The sequence below is a fragment of the Notolepis coatsorum genome (genome assembly GCF_963971535.1).
Source record: "Notolepis coatsorum genome assembly, chromosome: 15".
NCBI classification, from domain to species: Eukaryota; Metazoa; Chordata; class Actinopteri; order Aulopiformes; family Paralepididae; genus Notolepis; species Notolepis coatsorum.
Window position 1 is genome coordinate 14,229,004 of NC_140179.1, and position 26,654 is coordinate 14,255,657.

Here is a 26,654-nt window from a genome sequence, read left to right on the forward strand (position 1 = left end):
CCAACATGGAGATGGAAAAATTACAATAGAAAATACAAGCATGAGTCGCTTGCTTGTAAAATACTTTCATTGTGAAGTCATATCACAAGTCAAAGTCAAGTTCAAGTCATTAAATAAGTTAAATCCAACTCTCAAGTAATTTCTCCATTCATCAAGTTTGTGACTTGAATCACTCAAGTGACGTCCAAGTCATCTGTATAGCCTATGTACAGAGATACACACATGATTATTTTGTGATTAAGTATACAGGGGGCTACTGCAATGAACATAGTTGCCAAAGCCAACTCACCAACATGTGAGAGAGTAGTTGTAGCCGATATAGTGGTGGGCCTGTGGTTCACAACCTCCTTCATGTCAAGGACTCCAAACTGATACACATTAGGCTGCAAACCTCAATTGATAAGATTTGGTCTCAGGGACCCCCAACCAATAAGGACTTTGTTATTATTCAGATTCAGATAGTTATTCAGATAGCTATATATACCCAACCTCCTCCAATGTACAGTTTCTTCCCCCTCAAATGTATATACTCTCATTAGACTCTTTTTGTATCACAAACAGTACTGTATATGTAGATCTGGTATGTTATAAATGTCTAGATGTAGCAATACTGTCTATCTGTATGTCATGTATGTCATAATGTTATGATGAATTGAAAATGGGGGACCCTGATGTAAACAAGACAAAAGTCTTTCTCTGGTCTGCATCCCCTTAACAATTGTGTGTATTGAGCTGTACTGTATTGTACCCATTCTGCAATATGTTAATAACATTTTCAATCAATCAATCAATCAATCAATCAATCAATCAATCAATCAATCAATCAATCAATATTTGCCACATGCAACACAAGTACAATGGGATTCTTACTCTCAGTTTTTTCCACAGCATAAAGCATTAAAGGAATAAAAAGCAACAATTAACAGAATAAAAAGGCTGATATTTATATACAATAAACTAAAATGAAATTATTAGAAATTATTACGTTCAGAATTCTATAGCATACTGTAGTTGAGGAGATAATAGTGGAGAGACATAACAGAATATTATTTCAGTCTTATATTCTCTTATTGGGCTAACTCATTGAGAATCCACTGTAGGCTACAGAGCAGGTTCTACTAGCCTATGGCTATTAAAACAAATTCTATATGTAGCCTATCTAACCAAAGAGCATAAATGACCATTAGGCATGAATGAATGAATTAATGAATTAATGAATGAATGAAGAATGAATGAATGAATGAATGAATGAATGAATGAATGAATGAATGAATGAATGAATGAATGAAAACTTTATTAACAGATTGCAGAATGGGTATAATACAGTACGGCTCAATACACACAATTGTTAACCCTTTCACTGCCGCACTACCAAAACGGTTAACCCTTTCACTGCGACAACACACAGAATGTTAACCCTTTTCACTGTCACATGACAGGAGCCGGTTAACCCTTTCACTGCGACAATACGCAGAAGGTTAACCCTTTCACTGTCACACGACAGCCGGTTAACCCTTTCACTGCCACACGACAGCCGGTTAACCCTTTCACTGCGACAACACACAGCTTTCACTGCCGCACTACCAAAACGGTTAACCCTTTCACTGTGACAATATGCAGAAGGTTAACCCTTTCACTGCCACACGACAGCCGGTTAACAGTTTCACTGCCGCACTACCAAAACGGTTAACCCTTTCACTGCCGCGCGCCAGCCGGTTAACCCTTTCACTGCCGCACTACCAAAACGGTTAACCCTTTCACTGCGACAATACGCAGAAGGTTAACCCTTTCACTGCCACACGACAGGAGCCGTTAACCCGTCGGTTGTGTGATAGTATAAAGGGTTAACCTTCTGTCGTGTGGCAGTGAAAGGGTTAACGGCTCCTGTCTGACGTCACTGTGGGCCAGTTAGCAACAACCAGTGACGTCAGACTACACCTCTATAACTGAACTACTCAAAATGATGTTAAAGTTGGTGTAACATGGAGATCTCCCTTATATCAGCAGTAACTTTACCAATATAACCAACACTTCAATTAAACTAACGTTACTACATTGCCTGTGTGCCAAAGTAGCCAACGTTAAGTGTTAGTATACTACTGTTGTTTTAATGTGAATCCCTTCATGGTGAGTAAATATGGTTTTATCATCGTTAAGGGGAGCATACGGCTAGCTAGCTAAACCAGCTAATTAACGTTAGCTGGGTTTGTGCTCGTATTTCGCTGGTATTATAGCAAACAACATTAATAACCAAACGTCATTTGTGATCAACGTTATTGTCCAGCTGTTATGAACTATCTGGTCTCTAAGTCAGGTTAGCTGTCGGGATGAAAACACTGGTTGTAGTGTAACGTTAGCTAACCCAGGATGCAGTCGGACTTTGTGTATTTTAGTCCAGAGATGCCTTTTGTATTGTTTGCAACGTTACATTTCACCCATGAACGTTAATATAAGCGTTTCATAAGTATAGCGATATGTGATGTGATGTTATATTATATCCATATTCGGTTTAATCAACAATGCAATGAGGAGCTGTTTATCATATGTATATATTCTCTGTCAGGATCTATGGGTAACAGTACTGTATATTTGCATATCGTATATGTCACAAATGTAACAGTACTATATACCTGTATGTCATGTATGTCCCTATGCCATACATGTCATGATGTCATGTATGTTGTGTATGTCATAAATGTCACTATGAATTGAAAATGGGGGACCCTGATGTAAACAAGACAAACGCGTCTTTCTCTGGTCTGCATCCCCTTAACAATTGTGTGTATTGAGCCGTACTGTGTTGTACCCATTCTGCAATCTGTTAATAAAGTTTTCATTCATTCATTCATTCATTCATTCATTCAACTAAGCTGTGGTTGATGTTACACAGCAGGCCGACGGATATCCTTGGGTTTTCCTACTTGTGAGAGAGTGCCCCCGGAGGAGACTCTCAGTTCGGAGCTAAACTGCTGCCCAGTCTATCCCTGACTTGCCAAGTCTGGAAGAGGAACGCCACCTTGTGACGAGCATCTAACATGACAGGTCGGCAATGCCAAACATTTCCAATTATTGTCACTATTGCTCAGCTGCTGCGGTACCTGTATTGTATGTCATATAAATTAGTCTAATTTGCAACCTGATCTCCCGTTTGAATGCTGTCCAGATGAACGGAACTGTTGATGTAGATTAAAACACAATCACAATCCACAATGAATCACTGCCAGGGAGGGCCAAGAATGGGGCATGATGTTATGTAAGGTGTGTGTGTGTGTTCTGTGTCTGTGCGTAGTACGGGGTCAACAGAAACGATTGTCCAGACCTGTGGCCTATGTTGGCGTCCACTAGTTACTGGTGAATTCATTAAACCTTCAGCCAAGTGGCTGAATAGCTGGGCTTTGTTCTTTTCTCTCATTTGCCCTCTCTCTCTCCCTCTGTTTCTCTCTCCTCCTCCTCTTTCTCCCAGAGAGATGGAGGTTGAATAGTAAGGACCATTGTGTTAGTGAGATGTTTATTAATGAGGGAGACAGAGACAGCAGCGCTGCTATAGAAAGGCACTAATCTCTTTGCTATTGCAAGGCACTCTGGCTTCTTCCTAAGTTTGCTTCTAGTTGAGGAGCCTCAACGCTGGGACACGGAAGCTCTACGTTGGCAGGGGCTACTGGGTCTGTGAGTTTGTCCTTGCATGAAGTTCTTCACACAGGGTTGCGTTACCTTTTGCAGGACAGGCTTGAGAGAGGATGAGGATGAGTATGTGCATGTGTGGTGTTTTGTTGCAGCTGAAGTGTAGGTGGCTCAGTCAGTAGCATGTATTCAAATGTGTTTAAGCTGTAGTTTGGTTTATGTCCCACAGATTTGCGAGGTTGATTTGAGTTGCAGTGTTCGTTTTGATTTGTGTTGTGGGAAATGTTGCTGTCAGGCTAGGCACACCTCCTGAACCTTTTGCATGAGAGCAGAAGAGCAATTGCAGATGAGACTAGCAAGATTTGTCATTTGTGTATAGGACTTGATTAAACTTAATGCTTGTCTTCTTTATATGTTGAATAGCCTAACTGTAGTCTTTCTATGTTTTATAGCTGTTGTTTTGAGTGTGAGCGTGTCTGTATCCGAGTTTCTGGCTTTGTGTGTAGGCTCTTCTACTTGCTTGAAAGAGTTGGTGTGTGTGTGAGAGCTAGTGTGTGTTTGCACGTCATGCCCCTGCCCGCACCCGAAGTCCCGGCCTCGCGGAGGCTGGCACTGGACTGCCGTACTCTCTTGGACCATCGCATTGGCAAGGGTAGGTGTTCTCAATCATCACCTCGCTCTTTTTCGTTCTTTTGTTTCTTACGTTTCTTTTTTTTTTCTTGGAACAGAGAGCAGTGTTTCTGAGGAGTGTTTCTGAGAAGCAGTGTTTTTCTGAGAAGCATATTATTCAGTTCTCTGACAAACACATGCTCCCCTTATGACTGGCCAGTTTTGTGTGGAGTTTTGAGAACCTAATGTAGCTAAAGCAGGGCTGTGTACAGTCAGTGCAACATATATGTAGTACATGCTATGAAAGAGTCGGCCTGTGCGATGAATGGATTTACTGCAGTAGCACCTGTGCGACAGCCTGTGTTAGGAAAAATATATATTTTGTGTGAAGTGAATCAATGCGCCTCGCTATTGTACTTCTTAATTGTAGTCTATTGTGCAATTAAAAACTGTCTGCGTAGAGTCCATACATCCAACACTAAATCCCACAATTCCTAGCAAACTGCCATTTTCCTCAGTGAGTCGAGCAAGCTAGCTATCTATCTTGAGACACTGGGATGTAGGGATGGTCAAAACTCAACAAAATTGGGAACTATTCAAAGATAAAACGATAGTCGTATAAACTAAATGTATTCTTTTAAAAATAATTTAATGACTTCCAGAAAACCGATGCCCATCCCTACAAAATTAAGTGTTTTCAAGTCTTAAATCAAAGTAAAGAAATTAGCCAAAGTTCAAACCTCCAAATGAAGTGTAACATATCGATGTCTTGTATACAGTTGTTATGTCCATGCAATTTACCATTATGGGAAAATAAAGAAAACATGTTTCTTGTTAAGGTTTGGATTTTGTGTGCACTGTATGCAACATGCATGTCCTTTGCCAGTCAGTCACATACACGTTTAAGTGATGAACTGCACTACTTGTGGTTGTTTTTAGATCAAACTTATCAACCTCTGTAGCACCAGTGCTATGTGCCAAAAAAGTTGATTTGCCCTGGCTAAAGTGAACGTTTTCTTTAATAGCTCTGTGAACTTGCATCAAGGTACATCATTTGTTTGGGTACCTCTAATATAAAAGACAAATGTCCGCTGCCAGCAGATAGGATTATATAAAAAACATAATTTAAATCAATATCTTCCTTTTCAATAAAATGGTCACAGGAATCAGGATTGTTAAAATTGGCCTAATCCACGTTAAAAGTAGCTTATAGCAAATGTACACACCAACATACATACACTGTCAAGCCCTGCATTATTCTCTGTAAAAGAAAAAAACTGTTTCATATTGGCGCCTATCGGTCAACTTATACGCCAATACATGTCTGTGATTGGCCGATTACATTTTTTAAGGCCTTGTTTACTTAAAGAATCCTGCAACCACTTTTATTTCCTATTGATGCATATAAATGCTAATTTCTCCATTCAGATTGTATGAAAAACTAAAGAAAGTCGACCTATTTTTGTGTGTAATGAGGTGTTTTCTTCCCATGAAATCTCAATACATCTCATTGTTTATAGTATTGCAAATTATATCACAATATATTGAATCTTGACCCCTGGACGGTGATATGTATCGTATCTAATTGCCAATACACAGCATGTGTCAAGACGAGGCAAAGAGCAAGCATAACCAATCAATTAAAACACGTACAACTTGGGGCGTCCTGGTGGTGCTCCATGATAGGACGCATGGTCGCAACGTCCTGGGTTCTCTCTACCTCATTTCCTGTCTCTCACTGTCCTGTCCCCAATAAAGCAGAAATGCCCTAAAAAAAAACACATCTAAAAATAAAAAAAACACGTACAACTTGATCGACAAACGCTTCACAGGAATTCCAAACTGTTAAGCCTTCAGGAGGCAGACAGACATTCAGGAGGCCGATAGACACGCACCTCCTTGACGCTAATGAACAGAGATATAATCTCCAGGGGAGGAATTCACTTTGACGTCAGCGCAGTGGCAGAATCGCAAGCGAGATGACTAGAGTCATAGAACATAGATGGCAAGGAGAAATTGCAGATGATAATAGTCAAGAAAAAAGCGAAACAAAAATGAGTTTGTGTGGAAAGTGTTGACGTTACTAATCAGTTTTCACGGGCAGGTGATCACAAACCTCGGTGGTTTGTGTTTTACGCAGCACTGCTGTGATTGTCATCTCCCTACAGCTATTTAGGTTTGAAGGGAGATTTTAAGATTAGGGCTTAAAACCGAGAAGAAAGGGAGAGGGGGAGAGAACGGGGCAGAAGGAGTGAGGAATTGCCGGGGAAGCAAAGTGAGGGACATGGAAGGCTTGATGATGGAAAGAGGAGTGATGCTGGCAGGGGGCGGAGAGAGAGAGAGAGAGGAAGAGACGTAGAGACGTAGAGGGAGAATGCGTGGGTGGGAGGGTTTCTCCCGCTCTACTACCCTGTGGTGATGGTGTCTTCTCTCTCTCTCTCTCTCTCTGACGATATGTTCTCTCTGACGATATGTTGTGTATGAGAATGATGATTGGAGGGGAGGTGTGTACGGCACGCGTGCGTCTGTGTGTGAAATCCGTGTTATTCTCTTGAGACGGAGCGATTGTTGCAGAACGCAAAGGGGAAAATCCAAGGTCGTCACAGTGTGTGAATGTGTGACAGGGGGAGGGTGTGTGTGTGTAATTCATTGCATCAAACTAGACTCTGCACCAATCACACTGTGTGTTTGTGTGTGTGCACGTGCAACCGTTCAATCTAGAGCAAGCGTGTGTATTCACCAGTGCCACTGAGCTGTGTGTGTGTGCGTGCGTGCGTGCGTGCATGACTGGGACTGCATCAACAAAGCTGCGAGCTTCTAGAGTAAGACTCCAGCGTCACCATCGATGTACGGTAAGAATGAAAACAGTCCCTCGACTCCCTCAGTCTTTGCATCTGTGTGTGAGATGAGATATAGATGGAGATAAAGAGAGAGAACAATGTCAAGAATCCAGTTTTTAAAGCCAGTTCTCCTACATTCTCTAACCTGTATGCAGGGCACACTGCCTGTCTGTAGACGATCAAGCATTAGAGTTTGGGACCTGGATTCTTTAGAGGACTTGTGCTCCGTTTAGTTGCACTATAGTGAGGAGGCACTTAAGTTGGAGATGTTTATTTTCTGTCACTGCACAGAGGCTAATATAGCCAAATATTTTATCACTTATTTCTAATTGTGTGTGCCTGTGTGGTATGTGTGTGTGTGTAGTGTATTCTAGGACTGGGAGGTACACCAAATAAGGTATACAGTACTTATTATGGAGTTATTATACAGTGTCATGGAGCTGTGCACAGGTATGGATTTTTACAAAACCGTCATCCATGATATATACATTTGTAAAAAAAAAAAAAAAAAAAATTATGTTAAACCAAATGTTTTTCCTCGCAGCAGTAGTAAATGTCTTTTTAAGAGAATTGACTATTTTGAATGAAATGGCACCAGAACAAATGTATTGCAAGATAAAAGACACAAATGTCATATCACACTACTGTAGTCTGTACTGGAAAACAAAATGCCGTCAGAATTGAGCTATTGTGGTGGTGTGTGACAGAGAAGCCTACCGGTTACCGTCGGTAGGGTGATAGTAAAGGGTTAACCTTCTGTAGTGTGGCAGTGCAAGGGTTAACCTTCTGGCGTATTGTCACAGTGAAAGGGTTAACATTCTGGCGTATTGTCGCAGTGAAAGGGTTAACCGTTTGGTAGTGCGTCAGTGAAGGGGTTAATGCTCCCTTCTCTGTCATACTATATAGATAATAGAACATGTGAATCTCAGGTTGGCTAGTCCTGGTTGGTTGGATGGCTGCGTGTGTGTGCGTGAGCGTGTGTGTGTGTGCGTGCTCGTCGCAGCTATTGTGGATTTGTGCTTGTTTTAGAATTGTGGATTCTCTGGAGATCATTACACCCCTGGCACGCAGCTTAATGTGAATCTCAATAGGGAGGTGTAGTCTGACGTCACTTTAGTAGTTTAGTTCCCCGCGCGGTCCACCCGTATAGGGAGTTATCATTGGGAAAATGTATTATCGGCTATTGTAATAATTCTGCCTCATGAACATTGGCAAGCTTTCTGTTTTAGCACAAAATGAGTTCCCTTCTATCACTAACATTATTGTTTAAGCATTTTTGGTTGAAATAAAGTTAGTTATACGGTTTTTAATTTGTCGTTAAAAAAGAACTACACTTACTGTACCAGTCGTTCAGTGCTGTCGCCTAATACACGTCACAGTCATTGTGTGTAGGTACCGTTGATTTATTTTTAGGAGCTTATTCTATTAAAGTTGTGGTTGCACTCGGGACCCTGTTGATGATGGCTCACTGTGTTGACTAATTGATTGGCCTTAATTGTCGTTTACGTCGGCTCGTCTGCCTGCTGTGAGGAAAGAGATTATTAATGAGGGAGAGTCCACATGAATGTTTGCCTTTTAGACCCGTTCAACACCGACACTCAGCCAGAAGACTGAACTCACACAGAACTGATTCAGGCTGTTAAGGCTGTGTCCTCAACTAGATCTTGTCAGCTAATTAGTCATAGGACTTTGCAGTAGGGTTGCTCCCCCTCATGGTCGATTAGTCAATGGATCTCAAACGCCCTATTTTCTCTATCCTCCTCCGATCACAATTATTGCTTTCCTCTGACAAATTTCTACCCCCCCCCCCCCCCCCCCTGCTGAATGCGTTATTTAATGACAAATAGTGGGCACATCTCTGGTAAACACTAGACTTTAACCTTCTGTAGTGTGGCAGTGAAAGGGCTAAAGAGATTCTGCTCCATCATTGCACATGGAAACATTTGTCAACATGATTTACTTATCTTTTCTTCTGGAAATAGCCTCTAACTCATTCAGCATGGATTAAATAAACCATAAAAAAAAAAACGACTAATCGACTAACAAAGTCTTAGTCAAACGAGAGCCCTATTGGACCAGGGACAGAGGGAAGCAACAGTTGTGATTGGAGGATCAAGAAAAGACCGAGAGGGGAAAGCCTCACTGGCAGTGTGTTTAGTCCACCGCACCCAGTTTGGGTGTCTGTTGGGACTGTGATCCATGGCATGTCGGAGGGGGTGTGTTCTGTGTTGTGATGATTGTATATCACAGGACAGCCATGCTTTCTTCCAGCCATGTGGTTGTGACCGTTTCATCATTGTTATGTGTAAACTGTACATACAGTAGATGGATGACTTATTTGCACTAAAAGTGTGTGTGTGTATGTGTGCAAGAGAGATAGATTGTCACTGCATGTGTATATATGCGTGTGGTGTTTTGTGTATTTAATGTGTTTTGAGGCTGTCATTTCCCACAAATGATGGTGACAGGATATCATGTTTCTGTTTCATTCTGTGGCTTGTGTGTCTGTCACGTCCTCTCCTCCTCATCTCCTCTCCTCGACCCTCTCTTCTCCTCTCTCCTCATCTCCTCTCCCCCCTCTCCTCGAGCCTCCCCTCCTCTCATCTCCTCTCTCCTCCTCTCCCCTCCCCTTCTCTCCCCCTCTCCTCTCCTCCTCCTCATCTCCTCTCCCCTCCCCCTTCTCCTCTCCTCTACCCTCTCCTCCTCATCTCGTCTCCTCTACCCTCTCTCCTCTACCCTCTCCTCTCCTCATCTCCTCTCTTTCTCCTCTCCTCTACCCTCTCTCCTCTACCTTCTCCTCTCCTCTCCTCTCCCCCTCCTCTCCTCTCTCCTCTCCTCATCTCTCTTTCTCCTCTCCTCTACCCTCTCTCCTCTACCTTCTCCTCTCCTCTCCTCTCCCCCTCCTCTCCTCTCTCCTCTCCCCCCTCTCATCTACCCTCTCCTCTACCTTCTCCTCTCCTCTCCTCTCCCCCTCCTCTACCCTCTCCTCTCCCCCCTCTCATCTACCCTCTCCTCTACCTTCTCCTCTCCTCTCCTCTCCCCCTCCTCTACCCTTTCCTCTCCCCCCTCTCATCTACCCTCTCCTCTACCCTCTCCTCTCCTCTACCCTCTCCTCCCCACTCTCCTCTCCTTTACCTTCTCCTCTCTCCTCTTCTCTCCTCTCCTCCTCTCCTCGCCTTTCTCTTCTCCTCTACCCTCTCCTCTCCTCTCCTTTCCTCTACCCTCTCCTCTCCTCTCCTCTTCTCTCCTCTCCTCTCCTCGCCTCTCTCTTCTCCTCTACCCTCTCCTCTCGTCTCCTTTCCTCTACCCTCTCCTCTCCCCCTTCTCTTCTCTTCTCCTCTCCTCTACCCTCCCCTCCTCTACCATCTCTCCTCTCCTACTCATCTCCTCTCTCTCTCCTCTCCCCCCTCTCCTCTTCTCCTCTCCTCTCCTACCCTCTCCTCTCGTCTCCTTTCCTCTACCCTCTCCTCTCTCTCTTCTCTTCTCCTCTCCTCTACCCTCCCCTCCTCTACCATCTCTCCTCTCCTACTCATCTCCTCTCTCTCTCCTCTCCCCCCTCTCCTCTTCTCCTCTCCTCTCCTACCCTCTCCTCTCGTCTCCTTTCCTCTACCCTCTCCTCTCTCTCTTCTCTTCTCCTCTCCTCTACCCTCCCCTCCTCTACCATCTCTCCTCTCCTACTCATCTCCTCTCTCTCTCCTCTCCCCCCTCTCCTCTTCTCCTCTCCTCTCCTACCCTCTCCTTTCCTCTGTGGCTTGTGTGTCTGTCACGTCCTCTCCTTGACCCTCTCTTCTCCTCTCTCCTCATCTCCTCTCCCCCCTCTCCTCGAGCCTCCCCTCCTCTCATCTCCTCTCTCCTCCTCTCCCCTCCCCTTCTCTCCCCCTCTCCTCTCCTCCTCCTCATCTCCTCTCCCCTCCCCCTTCTCCTCTCCTCTACCCTCTCCTCCTCATCTCGTCTCCTCTACCCTCTCTCCTCTCCTCATCTCCTCTCTTTCTCCTCTCCTCTACCCTCTCTCCTCTACCTTCTCCTCTCCCCCTCCTCTCCCCCTCCTCTCCTCTCTCCTCTCCCCCCTCTCCTCTACCCTCTCTCCTCTACCTTCTCCTCTCCTCTCCTCTACCTTCTCCTCTCCTCTCCTCTCCCCCTCCTCTCCTCTCTCCTCTCCTCTACCCTCTCTCCTCTACCTTCTCCTCTCCTCTCCTCTCCCCCTCCTCTACCCTCTCCTCTCCCCCCTCTCATCTACCCTCTCTCCTCTACCTTCTCCTCTCCTCTCCTCTCCCCCTCCTCTCCTCTCTCCTCTCCCCCCTCTCATCTCTCATCTCCCCCTCCTCTCCTCTCTCCTCTCCCCCCTCTCATCTACCCTCTCCTCTACCTTCTCCTCTCCTCTCCTCTCCCCCTCCTCTACCCTCTCCTCTCCCCCCTCTCCTCTACCTTCTCCTCTCCTCTCCTCTCCCCCTCCTCTACCCTCTCCTCTCCCCCCTCTCATCTACCCTCTCCTCTACCCTCTCCTCTCCTCTACCCCCTCTCATCTACCCTCTCCTCTACCTTCTCCTCTCCTCTCCTCTCCCCCTCCTCTACCCTCTCCTCTCCCCCCTCTCATCTACCCTCTCCTCTACCCTCTCCTCCCCACTCTCCTCTCCTTTACCTTCTCCTCTCTCCTCTTCTCTCCTCTCCTCCTCTCCTCGCCTTTCTCTTCTCCTCTACCCTCTCCTCTCCTCTCCTTTCCTCTACCCTCTCCTCTTCTCTCCTCTCCTCGCCTCTCTCTTCTCCTCTACCCTCTCCTCTCGTCTCCTTTCCTCTACCCTCTCCTCTCCCCCTTCTCTTCTCCTCTCCTCTCCTCTACCCTCCCCTCCTCTACCATCTCTCCTCTCCTACTCATCTCCTCTCTCTCTCCTCTCCCCCCTCTCCTCTTCTCCTCTCCTCTCCCCCCTCTCCTCTTCTCCTCTCCTCTCCTACCCTCTCCTCTCGTCTCCTTTCCTCTACCCTCTCCTCTCTCTCTTCTCTTCTCCTCTCCTCTACCCTCCCCTCCTCTACCATCTCTCCTCTCCTACTCATCTCCTCTCTCTCTCCTCTCCCCCCTCTCCTCTTCTCCTCTCCTCTCCTTTCCTCTACCCTCTCCTCTCCTCTTCTCTCCTCTCCTCTCCTCGCCTCTCTCTTCTCCTCTACCCTCTCCTCTCGTCTCCTTTCCTCTACCCTCTCCTCTCCCCCTTCTCTTCTCTTCTCCTCTCCTCTACCCTCCCCTCCTCTACCATCTCTCCTCTCCTACTCATCTCCTCTCTCTCCTCTCCCCCCTCTCCTCTTCTCCTCTCCTCTCCTACCCTCTCCTTTCCTCTCCCCCCTCTCCTCTCCTCTCCTTGGCATTAATGTATGTTGCTTGTCTGTTTTAATCAGCCTTTTCTTTCTATTGATTGTGTGAACAACACTCACCATGACTTTTATTGTGTCCACGTGTGGGTTTTAGTGCATTATGGTAAATCTGCTGTTTACTGTTTGTGCCTCTCTTTGACTGTATTATGTAAAACTAGTAGGAATCTCTCTTGCACGTACTCACTCACTCACTATTCACTCACTCACTCACTCACTATTCACTCACTCACTCACTCACTCACTCACTCACTCACTCACTCACTCACTCACTCACTCACTCACTCACTCACTCACTATTCACTCACTCACTCATTCACTTCACTCGCTCATTCACTCACTCACTCTATTCACTCACTCACTCAGTAATGTTATTATTGTTCTCTGGGGTAGGGGTGGGCGATATGGCCTAAAAATAAAATCCCAGATAATTTTTTTTTAAATCTGATTTACGATTTTAATCGATTTCTTTCTCTTGATAGCAAAAAAAATAATTTTATTTGACAAAAAAAATTATCAAACCAAGATGAATGTCCCTATTGGGATTGAAGTGCAAACCTAACTTTCACCAATCTTCACTTAATTTCTTTTTTTAATATATATATGTATATATATAATATAAAAGGTTACTCTTGATCAAACAAAGATGAATGTCCCTATTGGGATTAATAGTGCAATAACTTGCTTTTTCACCAAACTTCACTTAAAACAAATAAAAGGTGCCTCTTGATCATCAAACAAGAATGAATTTCCCTATTGCGATTAATAAAGTGCAAATCTAACTTTCACCAAACATCACTTTTTGTAAAATAAAAGGTAACTCCTAAAAAAAAAAAAACTTCTTTTTTTAAATCGATAAAAAAAAAATCAAAATCGTCCTAAATCATTAATTCGAATTAATCGAAATATCGATTAATCGCCCAGCCCAGTCTGGGGTAATGTTGTTATTGCTCTCTGGGGTAATGTTGTTATCGTGTTTGTAGTGTGTGTGCGCGTGTGTGCTTGTTCGCGTCCCATCTCTTGTCTTTGGAAAGACCAGATGAGGTCAGAGGAGTTTGATATTATTTACTGAGGTTGGAGAGGAGAGGAGAGGAGAGGAGAGGGCAGGGCTCATTAGTGTTTAGAGTGATTGAGAAGGAGAGGGCTATGATTAGATCTGGAGCTATCTGAGATGAGACTGAGGCCCTCTGGGCTGGTGCACCTGCTGGGGAACTTTGCTGAGGCCCTGTTTTCAACAAACTAGGTCTCACCCCCATCCTTCCATGCTTCAGTCGTTACCATGGTAATAGACTAAAAAACACATACAGTAACAGCATACTTGTAGAAATAATAATCCAACATTTATTTTTGACAAATCAGTTCTTCTCAGACATGGACTTTCAGAAAACTAAGTTTGCTCGTGACAATATGAGGCAGTGACATCTAGGGATGGTTACCGAATTAGGTACTTTTAAAGGTACCTACCGAATCACGTGAGATCCGTCGGTGCCACATTTCGGTACTGTAAAAAATAAAATAAAAAATGTAACATTATTTTATCTTTTTTTTGACGCAGTCAATGTTTCGTTTACCGCGAAACGAAACCTATGAAGTGTGCCGCACGTTCACACACACAATATACGCTTACCTAGGATTTGACTTTATTCAACAACAAAGCAGTCGGGGTAATGGCAAGCCGAAAACGGTTGAAAGTGTGGTTATTTGAAGTTTGGATATTTTTTTCACAACTGAGGTAGGTACATTACATTTTTAGAGACTAAAGTACTGAAAAAAGGTACCGTTGGGTACCGGTATCGATTCACAGGTACTGGTATCTGTTCAAATGTGAAAGGTACCCAACCCTAGTGACATCACTGTCAGGCACGTCACATGTGACACACTAAAGCCATAGTTGGCTTCGATGATGATTACTGATTATTACTGAAGCTTTGAAGGCCAGGAAACGATAATTGGGACGGGTCCACAACCAACGCCGGTACAGGTATGGGCAGGGTAATGGTAGAAAGTATGGATGCACCGAATGGGAAATTCTTGGCCGAAACCGATACCGAAAATAGGAAACAGTTGGCCGAAAACCAAAGGCCGAAGATTATTAATAGAAATATATATATATATAATGTATTTTTTTTAGCTACCTGATTATGACAAGACATGATTATGGCAAAACTTTACTTAAATAATATTAATAATCACTATTATGGGTCCATAAAACATTTATTCAGCACTTTTGAATGCATACATTAATTCCAGACTGATTGCTGAAAGATTGTACAATTTAAACATTTTCTCTTTGCATACAACAAAATGTGCATTAAAGTCAAGTGCATTTTCTTTTCTCTGTAGGATAACTACAACAAAGTGCATTCAGAACAAAGCCAAGGTGCTTTAAAACTGCATAAAGATCTGCACACACACGAGAGGGAGAATAGCTTATAGCAGACTTAATGATGTTACTGTAGTGGCTACAGTAAGCATTTTATATAAAAGTACTCTGTATTTTTGTATGACAACTAATAAAGAAACTTGAACTACTGTCATAATTCACAGAGTTCTAGCCTACATGGAAGGACTGTTGTACTTACTACTAGGGATGGGTATCGTTAGGATTTTATCGATACTACTACTCTTATCGATACTGCTTAACGGTTCGGTACTTTATCGATACTCTTATCGGTTCTTTTCTATTTAAATATATTAATTTTTTTTTTACAATTTATTATTTGAACGGCTTAAGGCTATATCTGTACTTGATATTTGTTTGTTGTGTTGCATATTTGAAATAAACTTCAATCAAATCAAACCCCCCCTCTTAAAAAACAAACCTGTGTTTAACCTGGCCATCTATAAAACATCATGCTAAAACTGTGAAACAAATGTCCTACTCCCCTAAAAAAAGAAATACATAGCAAACATGACTCAGTTATGCAATAGTGCTGCTGCTTTTTATTTTGTTAAAATCTTTTATTTAATAAGACTAAAAAATGACTACAACGATTTCATGACGGCTTCCTGTCCTCGCCGGAAGTGCGTCGGATACCTACCTTAACGTAAAATTTTCAACAACAGATTGCTGCTAATTAAACACTTCATGGAAACGGAGTAACGTTAACGCTATGTCGAGTTCATATACGTGTAGTGTAGTATGAATGATGAACTCGGCATAACGTTAATGTTAGTCAGTTTCAGTGTTGCTGGATGGTACACTCTATTAGCTCCGTAGCTAACGTAGCTAGCCACGGACGGGCACCTTCCTACCTGTGTATGTGTGAATGTGAGCGGCTCGCGACAAGTGTGTGTAATGGCTTGCTGCCTCGCTTCTCATGCAGACAGAGAGAGGAGAGATAGTTCGCAACGTTTGAATTCCTCAAAAAAGACTCATAATAATAATTTCTCGAGTATCGATAGCAGTACCGATAACGTCGGAGCTTATTAATACTCAGTTTTTTTCTAATTTAGTACCGGTTCCCGTTTAGAACCGGGGTCCGGGGGGCAACCCTACTTACTACATCTCCCATGCTTACGAGTGAAAGAGGAACGGAAGCGTATAGCTTAACTTAGTTAGCAGCTAACGTTAGTTAAAAAGGTTTTTAACCGCGACAGGCATATAGTAATGGCGAGGATATAAAGCATGTTAAAGACGCATTTATTGGACGCTTTGCTCGCTGAGTTTACATAGAAACAGCGCGACTCCCGAGTCCCAAGAGGAGTTATCACAGGCTGCAGAACGCAGGACTGAAGAGCTCACGTTGCGCATGTAATGACTGAAGCCGCGTTTTGATTACGTCATCACAACAACACGTTAGGTAGGTTACGAACGTAACCCTGTTCTTTGACATTCGGTGATATTTTTTCGGTGCTAAAACCCTTTCGGCCGAAAGTGCCTTTTTTAAACCATTTTCGGCCGATAATTTTCGGTGGCCGAATATTCGGTGCATCCCTAGTAGAAAGCCATAAATATAGGCAATATAATTAAATATGAATTTTAAATATGAAAAAAATAAACGGTGAAAACAATATAATAAACTCTGAATATAAAAATATGAGAACAAAATAAACAGTGTAAACAAAGGTCTGTATGCCCTATTAGTTATATTATACATTACAATAAATATAGGCAATAAAGAATTTGAATCTGAATATATACTATGAGTAAAAGTGGTGCAGATGGCTTTTTACTAACTCTATTTGAAGGCTTTTATTTGTATCTCCCTGTCTCCGTTTCTCCCCAGGTGGAGGTCACTGATATTATATCATCAATGAGGAATAGAGACAGCCTCCTTTTTCTGTTCAGTGTCAAGGCAAGGGCATTCTCTCCTGAGGCAGAATAGGAAGAGCAATGGAGAAAAGAGGGGTGGAATGAAATGGGATGTGAGGAAATGTTCAAAGGAAAGAAGATCATTTAGGAAGGAAAGAAAAGGAAATGATTATTGTAATGTGTGTTCTGCTCGCGTCTCAATGTGGTGCGTTTCAAGGCTCAAAATCGGCCAGAATAAGTTAAAGTATTTATTTCATGAACAGGATTAGTATTTTGCATAAGCCAGCTGTTGGTTTGTCTCTGGGGGTTATCCATAGGATTATACAGAAGGGGGTTGTCCTCCAGTTAAATCCAAGTCTCCCACGGCTCCCCTTTATGACTCATCACTGCTGAGTTCTCTGCACCAATCGGATCCCAGCTCTCTCTCCTCTGGCAGCCTGGCCTGTTTTCTCCTCCTCCTCTCCGCAAAGTCAAGACAAAGCAGTGTGTGTTTCCACTGCTCTCCTCAAGGTTGTCGGTTATGTGGGAACGTGTGTGTATACGTGTTACACTCTATGTAAGTGTCACCTTTTGTGAGTGTAATTGTGACTAGGGATGCACCGATCTGACTTTTTAAAGTCCCGATACCGATACCTGGGCTATGGGTATCGGCCGATACCGAGTACCAATCCGATACCCATTGTTCAATTAATAAACTGTATGCCTCACTGTGTGGAAGAGACTGGGATCATTCTTTTGTGCAAGGCAACATCAGGCTTGACTTAAAACATTACTTTCCTAACTTAGTGAAACAAAATGTAACAAATTAACACATGTATATAAATGTACTGAATTGTTATTTATTATATTATTATTATAAAAAAAAAAGAAAAAACACACATATATATATATATATTTATTTTTATACCCGATCCAGCTATTTTAGTCATATCTGGGCCGATATCCGATCATCAATATCAATATCGGATCGGTGCATCCCTAGTGTGTATGTGTTACACTCTATGTAAGTGTCACCTTTTGTGAGCGTAATTGTGGCAACATTTTCTGGATGGCTGCCTCTAACGGCTCAGACTCCTGCGGACTGTGACAGAACGGGACAAGGACAGTGCGGTCCGACTCCTGCCAAGCTTCTGTCCTTCCTAATGGTATTAATATGAGATGCCATGTGTGGTAGACTTTACCCTGCCAATGATGATGTTGGTGTTCTCTTATGCCCTACTGTGGGGGGCAGTGGTAGTCTAATGGCTACAGAAGCGTGCTTGTGACCCGGGAGGTCGCCGGTTTGAACAACTGGCAGGAAAAATCTATGTGGAAGTGAATGAAGACTTAATACCTAGCGTTAGAAGCGCCCTTGATCAAGACACTTCCTTTCCAGCTGCATCCTGTTGCTGCCCGCCGCTCCTACAGTAGTCAGGATGCAGAGGACAATGGGTCTCGTTCACCTACGGACTTGAGACAAAAGTTAAGAACAACGTTTGTTGTAGCTCCACTTAAGACATTTTCGGGCTGATTTTGGGATTCACGAATGGTCCCTTCTCAGGGATTCACTCTTGGCTAAGAGCAGTCTTAAGTAGGCTTGGGTACCGTTCACATTTGAACCTAGGAATCAATACCGGTACCTAATGGTACCTTTTTCGGTACTTTCATTATAATAATAATAATAATAATAAAAAAAATAAAATGTATGATTCTGTTGTAAAAACTAAATTAAACTCTAAACTTCTCAATTTCAACATTGTTATCACATCACACAGACTAAAACCCCTCCCTCCCTCCCTCTCCCAAACCGTTCCTACAATGATTTTTTTTTTATGTTGCATGTATACATTTATTATGTATTATTTTTTAAGATTAAATATCAACATTATCTGGCCATCCTCAGTAAATACTATCAAACTCCTCTGACCTCATTCGGTCTTTCCAAAGTGCGCACGCAGACACACAAAGGGAGAATGGCTGATAGCAGACTTAATGATTTTAGAATATTTCAGATAATGAAATTAAATGTTTATCATCAACTATCCAGTTAGTATTTATAGTGTAACGTTTGGCTACTTTAAAATCATTGAACGCAGAGAGAGAGGGAGTATTAGGTGATGTATGTATGTGATGTATTAGGTTTAGTGATGCACGATATATCGGCCGCTGATATAATATCGGCCGATATGGCCGTTTTTACACATCGGTATCGGTCCGATATCAAGATATGGGCCGATATTTAAAATTTAATATAATTTTATTTTTATTTTTACATGTTTTGGCCTTAAATAGTTTCAAAATATCAGTCATTTCTGAAAATAAGTTACAAAAGTAAAAAAAATTGCGTTTTGGAAAATAGCTCTTTATTTGATTATCATAAAAAAGTGTTTTCTATACAGAGATATCGACATCTGTAAATATCGGTATCGGCCAGAACAGCAATATTAATATCGGTTATCGGTATCGGCCACAATTTTCACATCGGTGCATCACTAATTAGGTTTGAGCCTCTTGGTTGCCGTAGTTGAGTGATGTCACACTAGGAAGTCAATACACAGAGTTGTGGATTGATTGATTGATTGATTGAAAACTTTATTAACAGATTGCAGAATGGGTACAATACAGTACGGCTCAATACACACAACAATTGTTAAGGCGATGCAGACCAGAAGAAAGACTTTCGTCTTGTTTACATCAGGGTCCCCCATTTTCAATTAATCATGACATACAAGATATTGGGGGTGGGAATCACCAGAGGCCTCACGATACGATACTATCACGATACTTGAGTCACGATACGATAGTATTGCGATACTAAATATATTGCGATATTGTGATTATTACCTTTTTTCAACTGCAAAGTAAAACTTTGTCAACATGTTTTATCTAATAAAATAAAGTTCAGTCTGTTCATCTCACTTCAATAATTTTTATTGCAGAACATGGTATTTTCTCAAGCAGACAGATGTAAACACTGTAATCTGTGTTGCATGTACCTGACAAACTGAACTGTTTGTATTACAGTCATATTCCAACTTAACTGAATGCACACGTGTGCGTGTGTGGACTACTGTACTATTACAGGTATTGAAATGAACAATGCAACTTCCTTATACAATTTTTTTTTTTTTTTTTAATAAATAAATAAATAAACATTGATACTTGGCGTCCCTGTATTGATACAGTATCGCCACGCAAAGTATCGCGATACTACTACGTATAGATATTTCCCCCCACCACTACAAGATACAAATATACAGTACTGTTTAACACATTGAGTGCAGTTTTTTAAGTACCTCGGAGTCCACATATCTGAGGACTTGACATGGACCACACACATTGACAGTGTTATCAAGAAGGCATGACAACGCCTCTACTTCCTTAGGCGCTTAAGGAAGTTCAACGTGAGTCAGAAGATCCTCAAGAACTTCTACTCATGCACAATAGAGAGCATCCTGACTGGCAATATCACCTCCTGGTTTGGGAATAGCACTGCACAAGCCGTAGCAGACTACAGAGAGTGGCCTGTTCAGCCGAACGCACAATTGGAGGTGTGCTTCCCACTCTCCAAGACATTTACAACAAGTGGTGCATGGGCAAGGCTAAGAGAATAATCAAAGACTCCAGCCACCCAAACAACTGCCTCTTTGCACTGCTGTGGACAGGCAAGCGATACCGGAGTCTCATGGCAAGCACAGAGAGACTCAGAAGGAGCTTCTATCCCCAGGCCATCAGGATGCTCAATGAACAATGAACAATAACAAACCATCAACACACCCACAGCACACATACACTCACTTTAAATAAACAACACACTGTAGCACCCACTTTACCACTTTAGACACTAACACACTTTACACTTTATATTTATATTATTGGTAAGGAAATTGCACAGCATTCTCATTCCTTATTCCTTATTGCACCTCATTGCACCTCACCACCACAAGGTGGCACCCCAAGCTAAGCTATACCTCACAATTTTTGTACCAGCTGTACATACTGTATATATAGGTATACTGAACAATTTTGTTGTTTACACTTGTTACGTACTTGACTTTCTATTTTATACTTATATTATACTTATTTTATACTATCTTGTTATTATCTAGCACACTCTCAGGAGCAAAACAGAAGGAAGCATTTCATGCAAATTATTCTGTATTTCTGTATGACTGACAACTAATAAAGAAACTTGAAACTTCCCACGCCCCCTTTGACCATATGGGCTAGAGTGCCAGTAAGGAAGTCAATGGGAGGTCGGGGAAATTTGCGAAGGCTTAAACTATATCTTAAATTATGGCTATGGGTCTAAAACACCCCTCGCTTATCAATGACTTGCTTGCAGTCAACATGTACGAAACGGATTGTTTTTTCATTGGTACATTTCCGTTTTGTCCACTGAGAAGCGTTCCGCGGTGTAAAAAAATATATAAAATGCGTAATCTTTTTTTTCTATTTTTTTTCTGTAGTTTATGAATCTAAATTAACGTGATAAAGTCCCAGCCTTAATTTGAATCTAATAAAATGTTGATCCGTCGCAAAACGCTTCCGTGCTACGGTACCTGTTGAATACAGGGATCAGCACATGCAATGTATGCATGCTGACCCTTGTTTTGCACACAGCCCTCGCATTATAATGAGCTGGAGGAGCGTGTCTGTATGCAAATCGGGTCTACGAGAACACGCTCCCGAGTTGTGAGTGAGTGACGTACTTCAGTTTCAGTTTAAACTTTATTTGAACAGGGACAGCACACATTAATGAACATAAATGTAAATTTGTGAGACTTGATTCAGGGGTTCGCAGCTGTGATCATTTGGCAAGTCAAGACAACCTCTCCACGCGTTGATGAATCCGGGGGTAATGTCGTAGGCTTTCTCTTACGAACTTCCAAGAAGGTTGTCGTGAGAGAAAACTCAAGACAATGTTGGTGAATGAGGTCCAATGTCCTAGTACATGTAAACATTTTGCATTATTACAATAGTTTTCTTATTTTTGAATGTTGGATGGTTATTCCATGGTATTTGGTTTTCCGGACAAAAAAAAAAAAAGTAACTATGATGTGCCGTCTTGAATACTGATGAAGGCAAAATCTCAATTCTAGTGTTAACTGGATCTTAGCGCTGCCTTTGATACTGTTGCCCATTTAATCCTACTGGACAGACTAGAAAATTGGGTTGGGTTTTGGGAACGGTCTTTAGAGTGGTTCAGGTCCTACCTGCAAGACAAACGACTTTGTTTCCATTGGCTATTATATATATTACACATCTGAACAAACTAATATGACATGTGGGGTACCCCAAGGTTACATTTTAGGACAGTCTTATTCAACCTTTATATGCTCCCACTAGGCCTAATTATGCAAAAAGTCTCATCGGATGACTATGCTCCCATAGACTCACTGTGTCAGTGCATCAACCAAATAAATTACTGGATGTGCCTGAACTTCCAACTAAAAGACAAAACGGAGATAATTGCTTAAAGGCTTAAAGTTACTGTACATCTTGTGTATCTGCCAATTTCACGATTTTATGTCTATTTTATGTGTATCAGTAACAATCAAACGGTAAACAAAGAGGCATATTAAGATATTAGATCCCAATATGAAAAATTATGTTCTATGCCTTATCTTGACCTTGTTTATTTTGCTGCCGTCTATTTTATGCTCATTTTATGCTTATTTTATGCCTGCTTGTATGTCTATACTTTATGCATTGCTCTTGATCTGCCAAATTTGTGCTTATTTTATGCCTGTCTTTTTTACTGCTGTGAAATTATTTCATGAAAGGTGCTATACAAATACAGTTTATTATTATTATTATTATGAATGAATGAATAGTTTATTTTTGGTCTTTGTTTACAACAAATCAAAAATACACTTGTGTGGACTTGCAAAAAGAAAAAAATCACAAATGCCCCAACTTAGAATAGACTAAAAGATCCTTATGTTTGTTTCTGCTTTTAACTGCTAACCACTGCACACTTTTTTTGCACTTTACTGCACTTTTTTTGTTTTGTTTGTTTTAGTGCACTGAACATCTATAACTGAGAATGTACCGCTTTTATACTCTACCCTTCTGTGTTCCTTTTTTATATGTTTCTATATTCCAGAGAATAATTTCTTTTATGCTGTGCCTTCTCCTTGTCGGTTTTGTGTACAGCACTTTGGATTGCCTCTGTGTATGAAATGTGCTTTATAAATACATATAAATAAATGTGCGTTACTATTATCAAGTCAAGTGTCCCTTTATTAATCCCCTTGGGAAGGCTTCAGCTTTAATTCATAATGATCTATGCTCATCCTTTCGCCGTTACAAATTCTATATGGTACTGCAGCACTGTGCAATATTTATATCGATTGGATAAAGAAAATGAATAATGAAATAATGTGGGATAATGGTATTATAAAAATATATATATACTTCAGTGTCGATCCATATACTGGTATACCTCCCAGCACCTCTTTAAATATCTCTCCTTCTTCTTTCTCTCTCTCTCTCTCTCTCTTGTTCTCCCCCTCTATCATTCTGCCTCTCTCTCCTTTCTCTCTCTCTTATTCTCCCCCCCCTCTCTCTTTCTTGTTCTCTCCTCTCTCTCTCTCTCTCTCTCTCTCTCTCTCTCTCTCTCTTGTTCCCCCCCCCCCCTCTCTCTCTTTCTTGTTCTCCCCTCTCTCTCTCTCCCCCCCCCCCCCCCCCTCTCTCTCAGGGGTGTGTGGTTGCTGTGGGGCCCTGAGGCCTCGTTACAAGAGGCTGGTTGACAACATCTTCCCAGAGGACCCAGAGGTGAGAGGCTCCCTGACCCTAACCCTGACCTCTAACCCTGACCTCTAACCCTAACCCAGACGACCCAGAGGTGAGCGGTCAACTGTCTCCTTTACTCCCTGACCGCTGGCTCTGCTTTGGCATTGTCCAACTAATTACACCTCTCCCAAAGGCTACCGGTCATCCGTAGCCTTTGTTTGCGAAGACGCTCTCTGATTGGCTAGCCCGCGTACAGCGAAGACCCTCTCTGATTGGTTTAGCTCCGAAGGGCTCTGGGATAGAAATGTCCGAATTGTACATATATATTCTCTGCTTCGAAGTGGTTATGCTTTGGCCCACATCGAAAGAGGGCCAAAAAAATCACGCACCCGTCACTGTCCGCTTCCATTCATTGTGCTAAGCTAAGCTAACGTGCAGCCAGATAGCTTTCTACTGAACGCACGGAGAGGAAACTGGTATCTATCTTCTTGTCTCTCTCTGGAGAAGACGGTAAGCTAATTTCCCCAAATGTTGGCGTGTTCCTTTAACTCATTCCCCGCCAACAACGAGTTTACCGTTTTTCTTTTTTTCGATTTTAATATTCTATTCAATGTCACGGACCTATATGTTGCCGTTAAAAGTAGGGCTGGGACTTTATCGCATTAATTTCGATTAATTAACTACAGAAAGAATGAAAAGTGGCGGCTGGGTGGCGCAGTGGAGATTGCGCTCGTCACCAAGGCAAGAGACTCCGGTATCGAATCCGGGTGTCGGCATTGCCTCCGTCTTGGGCCAGCCGTCATACTGGCTCAATTGGCAGAGCCAGCGGGTGGAAGTCGATGGGTGGTAGTTTGGACGTTGTGGACAGCGACTCCTACAGGTCGGTTGGGGGACGCCTGCACAGAAGAGACAGGAAGTGGCGGGGGTAGTGTGAGCCTCCCATGCGTTACACCTCGCCAATGAGAGTCCGCGCTGGCAGGTGAAAAGATGTGACAGGCTGCCTCCTCGTGTACCGGAGGGGACACTTGATGCAAGGCTTCTATCCTCCCTACAACCGACCAGTGGGGGGCATAGTCGAGCAACGTTCAAGACAGGGGAGGGGAGAATTGGAAACACAAAATTGGGATGGGAGAAAAATGTTAAAATATGGAGAAAAAGTGGATAAAAAAAGAAATGCAAAGTTAAAAGAATTTATGCATTTAATCGCATGATGATTTTTCTTTATTGTGTAAGAATGTTACCTTTCAAAGGAGACCAGACTCATGCATGTGCTATAAGTATACCGTATAATAAATCGCTAATAACTTTTTTTCTTAGTCTGGTTTCTTCATACAGAATACTGAAAAAATATTCAAGAGTTTTTTTTTAATGGTCAACTGTTCTGGAATGTACTTGAAAGTACTGCATTTTACTTTAGGTCCTTTGCGCTATATATATATTATTCCTAAAATTGCTGCACTTTGTTAAAAATTGCATTGATCTCTTGGTCTGTGTAGTAGCTAATACAGGATTTTGCTGCTTAAACATATGTATAATGTATATACATTGATTCACTCGTATACCAAAATCCATTTGAATTGAAAATTTTTGCTTTTCACATCAAATATTGATATGCGATTAAAATGTGATTAATTTTGATTAATGAACTATGAAGTCTCGTATTAATTAGAGCTTTGTGCCTCCTGGTGGCATATAACAGAACAGCAATCAACCTCCAAATCAACCCCGTCGGCACTGCCGTAGAATGGTACAGTCACTCATAATGGCTGTAACTGTAGATATATATATATATGGTAAGAATAAATATGAGTTCAGAGACATGACAGCTGAGGGAAAGAAGCTGTTCCTGAGTCTGCTTGATATGGAGCGGAGGTTCCTGTAGCATCTCCCGGAGGGGAGGAGGGCAAACAGTCCATGATTGGGATGAGAGGTGTTCTTGACAATGCTGTGTGCCTTCCTCAGGCACCGTTTGTGATGGTTAGACTCGATAGTAGGGAGTGGTGCACCGGTGATGCGTTGGGCGGTTTTCACCACCCTCTGCTGTGCTCTCCGGTCAGAGGCAGTGCAGTTGCCATACAAGACTGTGATGCAGTTGGTCAGTATGCTTTCTATGGCACACTGGTAAAGGTTCACCAGAATCTGCGGGCACAGGTGGGCTTTCCTCGGTCTCCTCGGGAACAAGAGGCGCTGGTGAGCCTTCTTGACCAGTGCTGAGGTGTTGAGGTTCCAAGAGAGGTCCTCGGAGATGTGGACTCTTTGCAGCTGGAGACTAGCTGGACCTTCGTCCCGTTGATGTGGACGAGGGCATGAGCGCTGGCTCTAGTCTTCCAGAAGTCCACGATGAGCTCCTTGGTGTTTGAGGGCATTATATCCTTCCCTGTGTCTGTGGTTGCAGTATGGAGCACTTCTGTTTTCACAAACTCATCTCACTATGGTCTCTGTTTATGTTGCAGTTCGTCGGATTTAAGATGTTTTTCTGGGATTTATTGTCTGAGCCTTGGACACAAAGACCGATATTGACGACTAAACACGAGTTGTGCTTTTGAGTTTTCTTAAATCTCTATAGATGGATAACAACTGGGCTGGACACAGGGGCGGAGCTTCCTATAGGCGGTTGCACCCAGCAAAAAAAAATATATATATATATTAATTTTTTGCTGAACAGTTTTTGCGCCCCCCCCCCCCCCCCCCCCCCCCCCCCCCCCTCTATATCGGCAAGCAATATTTTGACATAAAAAAAAAAGCTTGCTTGAAGCTTGCCTAGGGGGCCATATGTGTTAGGTCCGGCCCTGGCTGGACAGGGCTGGTACCTGTGGATTCCTCAAGACCTCTAGTTTCATATTGTACCAGTATCTTCACGTTAGCTTAAAGGTGACATGCATTATAAATGTCTTTTTTCAGTGTCTAGCATTGTATTATAGTAATAGGAGTTAGTATCAATGTGTTTGTGTCTCTAAATACCATATTGGCGGATTGCTGTCATTCAGGTCATTCATTTCCTGCTCCATTTTAATCAGGTTGTTCTGATTTGACTCGCATGGTGACATCACGTGGCGAGGATGGAGCGGATAGTCATCCGATTGGCTCTGTGTTTGTAGCGCACCAAACGGGGTTTGACAGAGAGCGAGAGAGAGAGGGAGAATCAGATAGACCCTCGCGACAGAGCACACATACACACACGCGCGTCGCGCTGTCGTCTCTCTGTCTGTCTCTCTCTCTCCCCCTCTCTATCTCTCTCTCGATTCGGGAGCATA

At 42.6% G+C, this 26,654-nt stretch overlaps 1 protein-coding gene across 4 annotated transcripts in view; it reads left to right on the plus strand.

Moving 5' to 3' along the window:
- The first annotated feature begins 1,999 nt into the window (after positions 1-1,999).
- Positions 2,000-26,654, plus strand: part of efr3bb (EFR3 homolog Bb) — an 86,466-nt gene continuing 61,811 nt past the window's right edge. Inside the window, exons 1-3 of one of the 4 annotated variants that reach the window (XM_084330857.1) lie at positions 2,000-2,127; positions 2,891-3,042; positions 23,366-23,442. In XM_084330857.1, coding sequence (XP_084186983.1) covers positions 3,036-3,042; positions 23,366-23,442 — 84 coding nt within the window. In that variant the 5' untranslated portion in view covers positions 2,000-2,127; positions 2,891-3,035. Of the gene's footprint in view, positions 2,128-2,890; positions 3,043-7,026; positions 7,083-7,275; positions 7,521-23,365; positions 23,443-26,654 lie in introns of those variants that run through there. The other 3 variants (XM_084330858.1, XM_084330859.1, XM_084330856.1) reach the window with 3 other exon arrangements.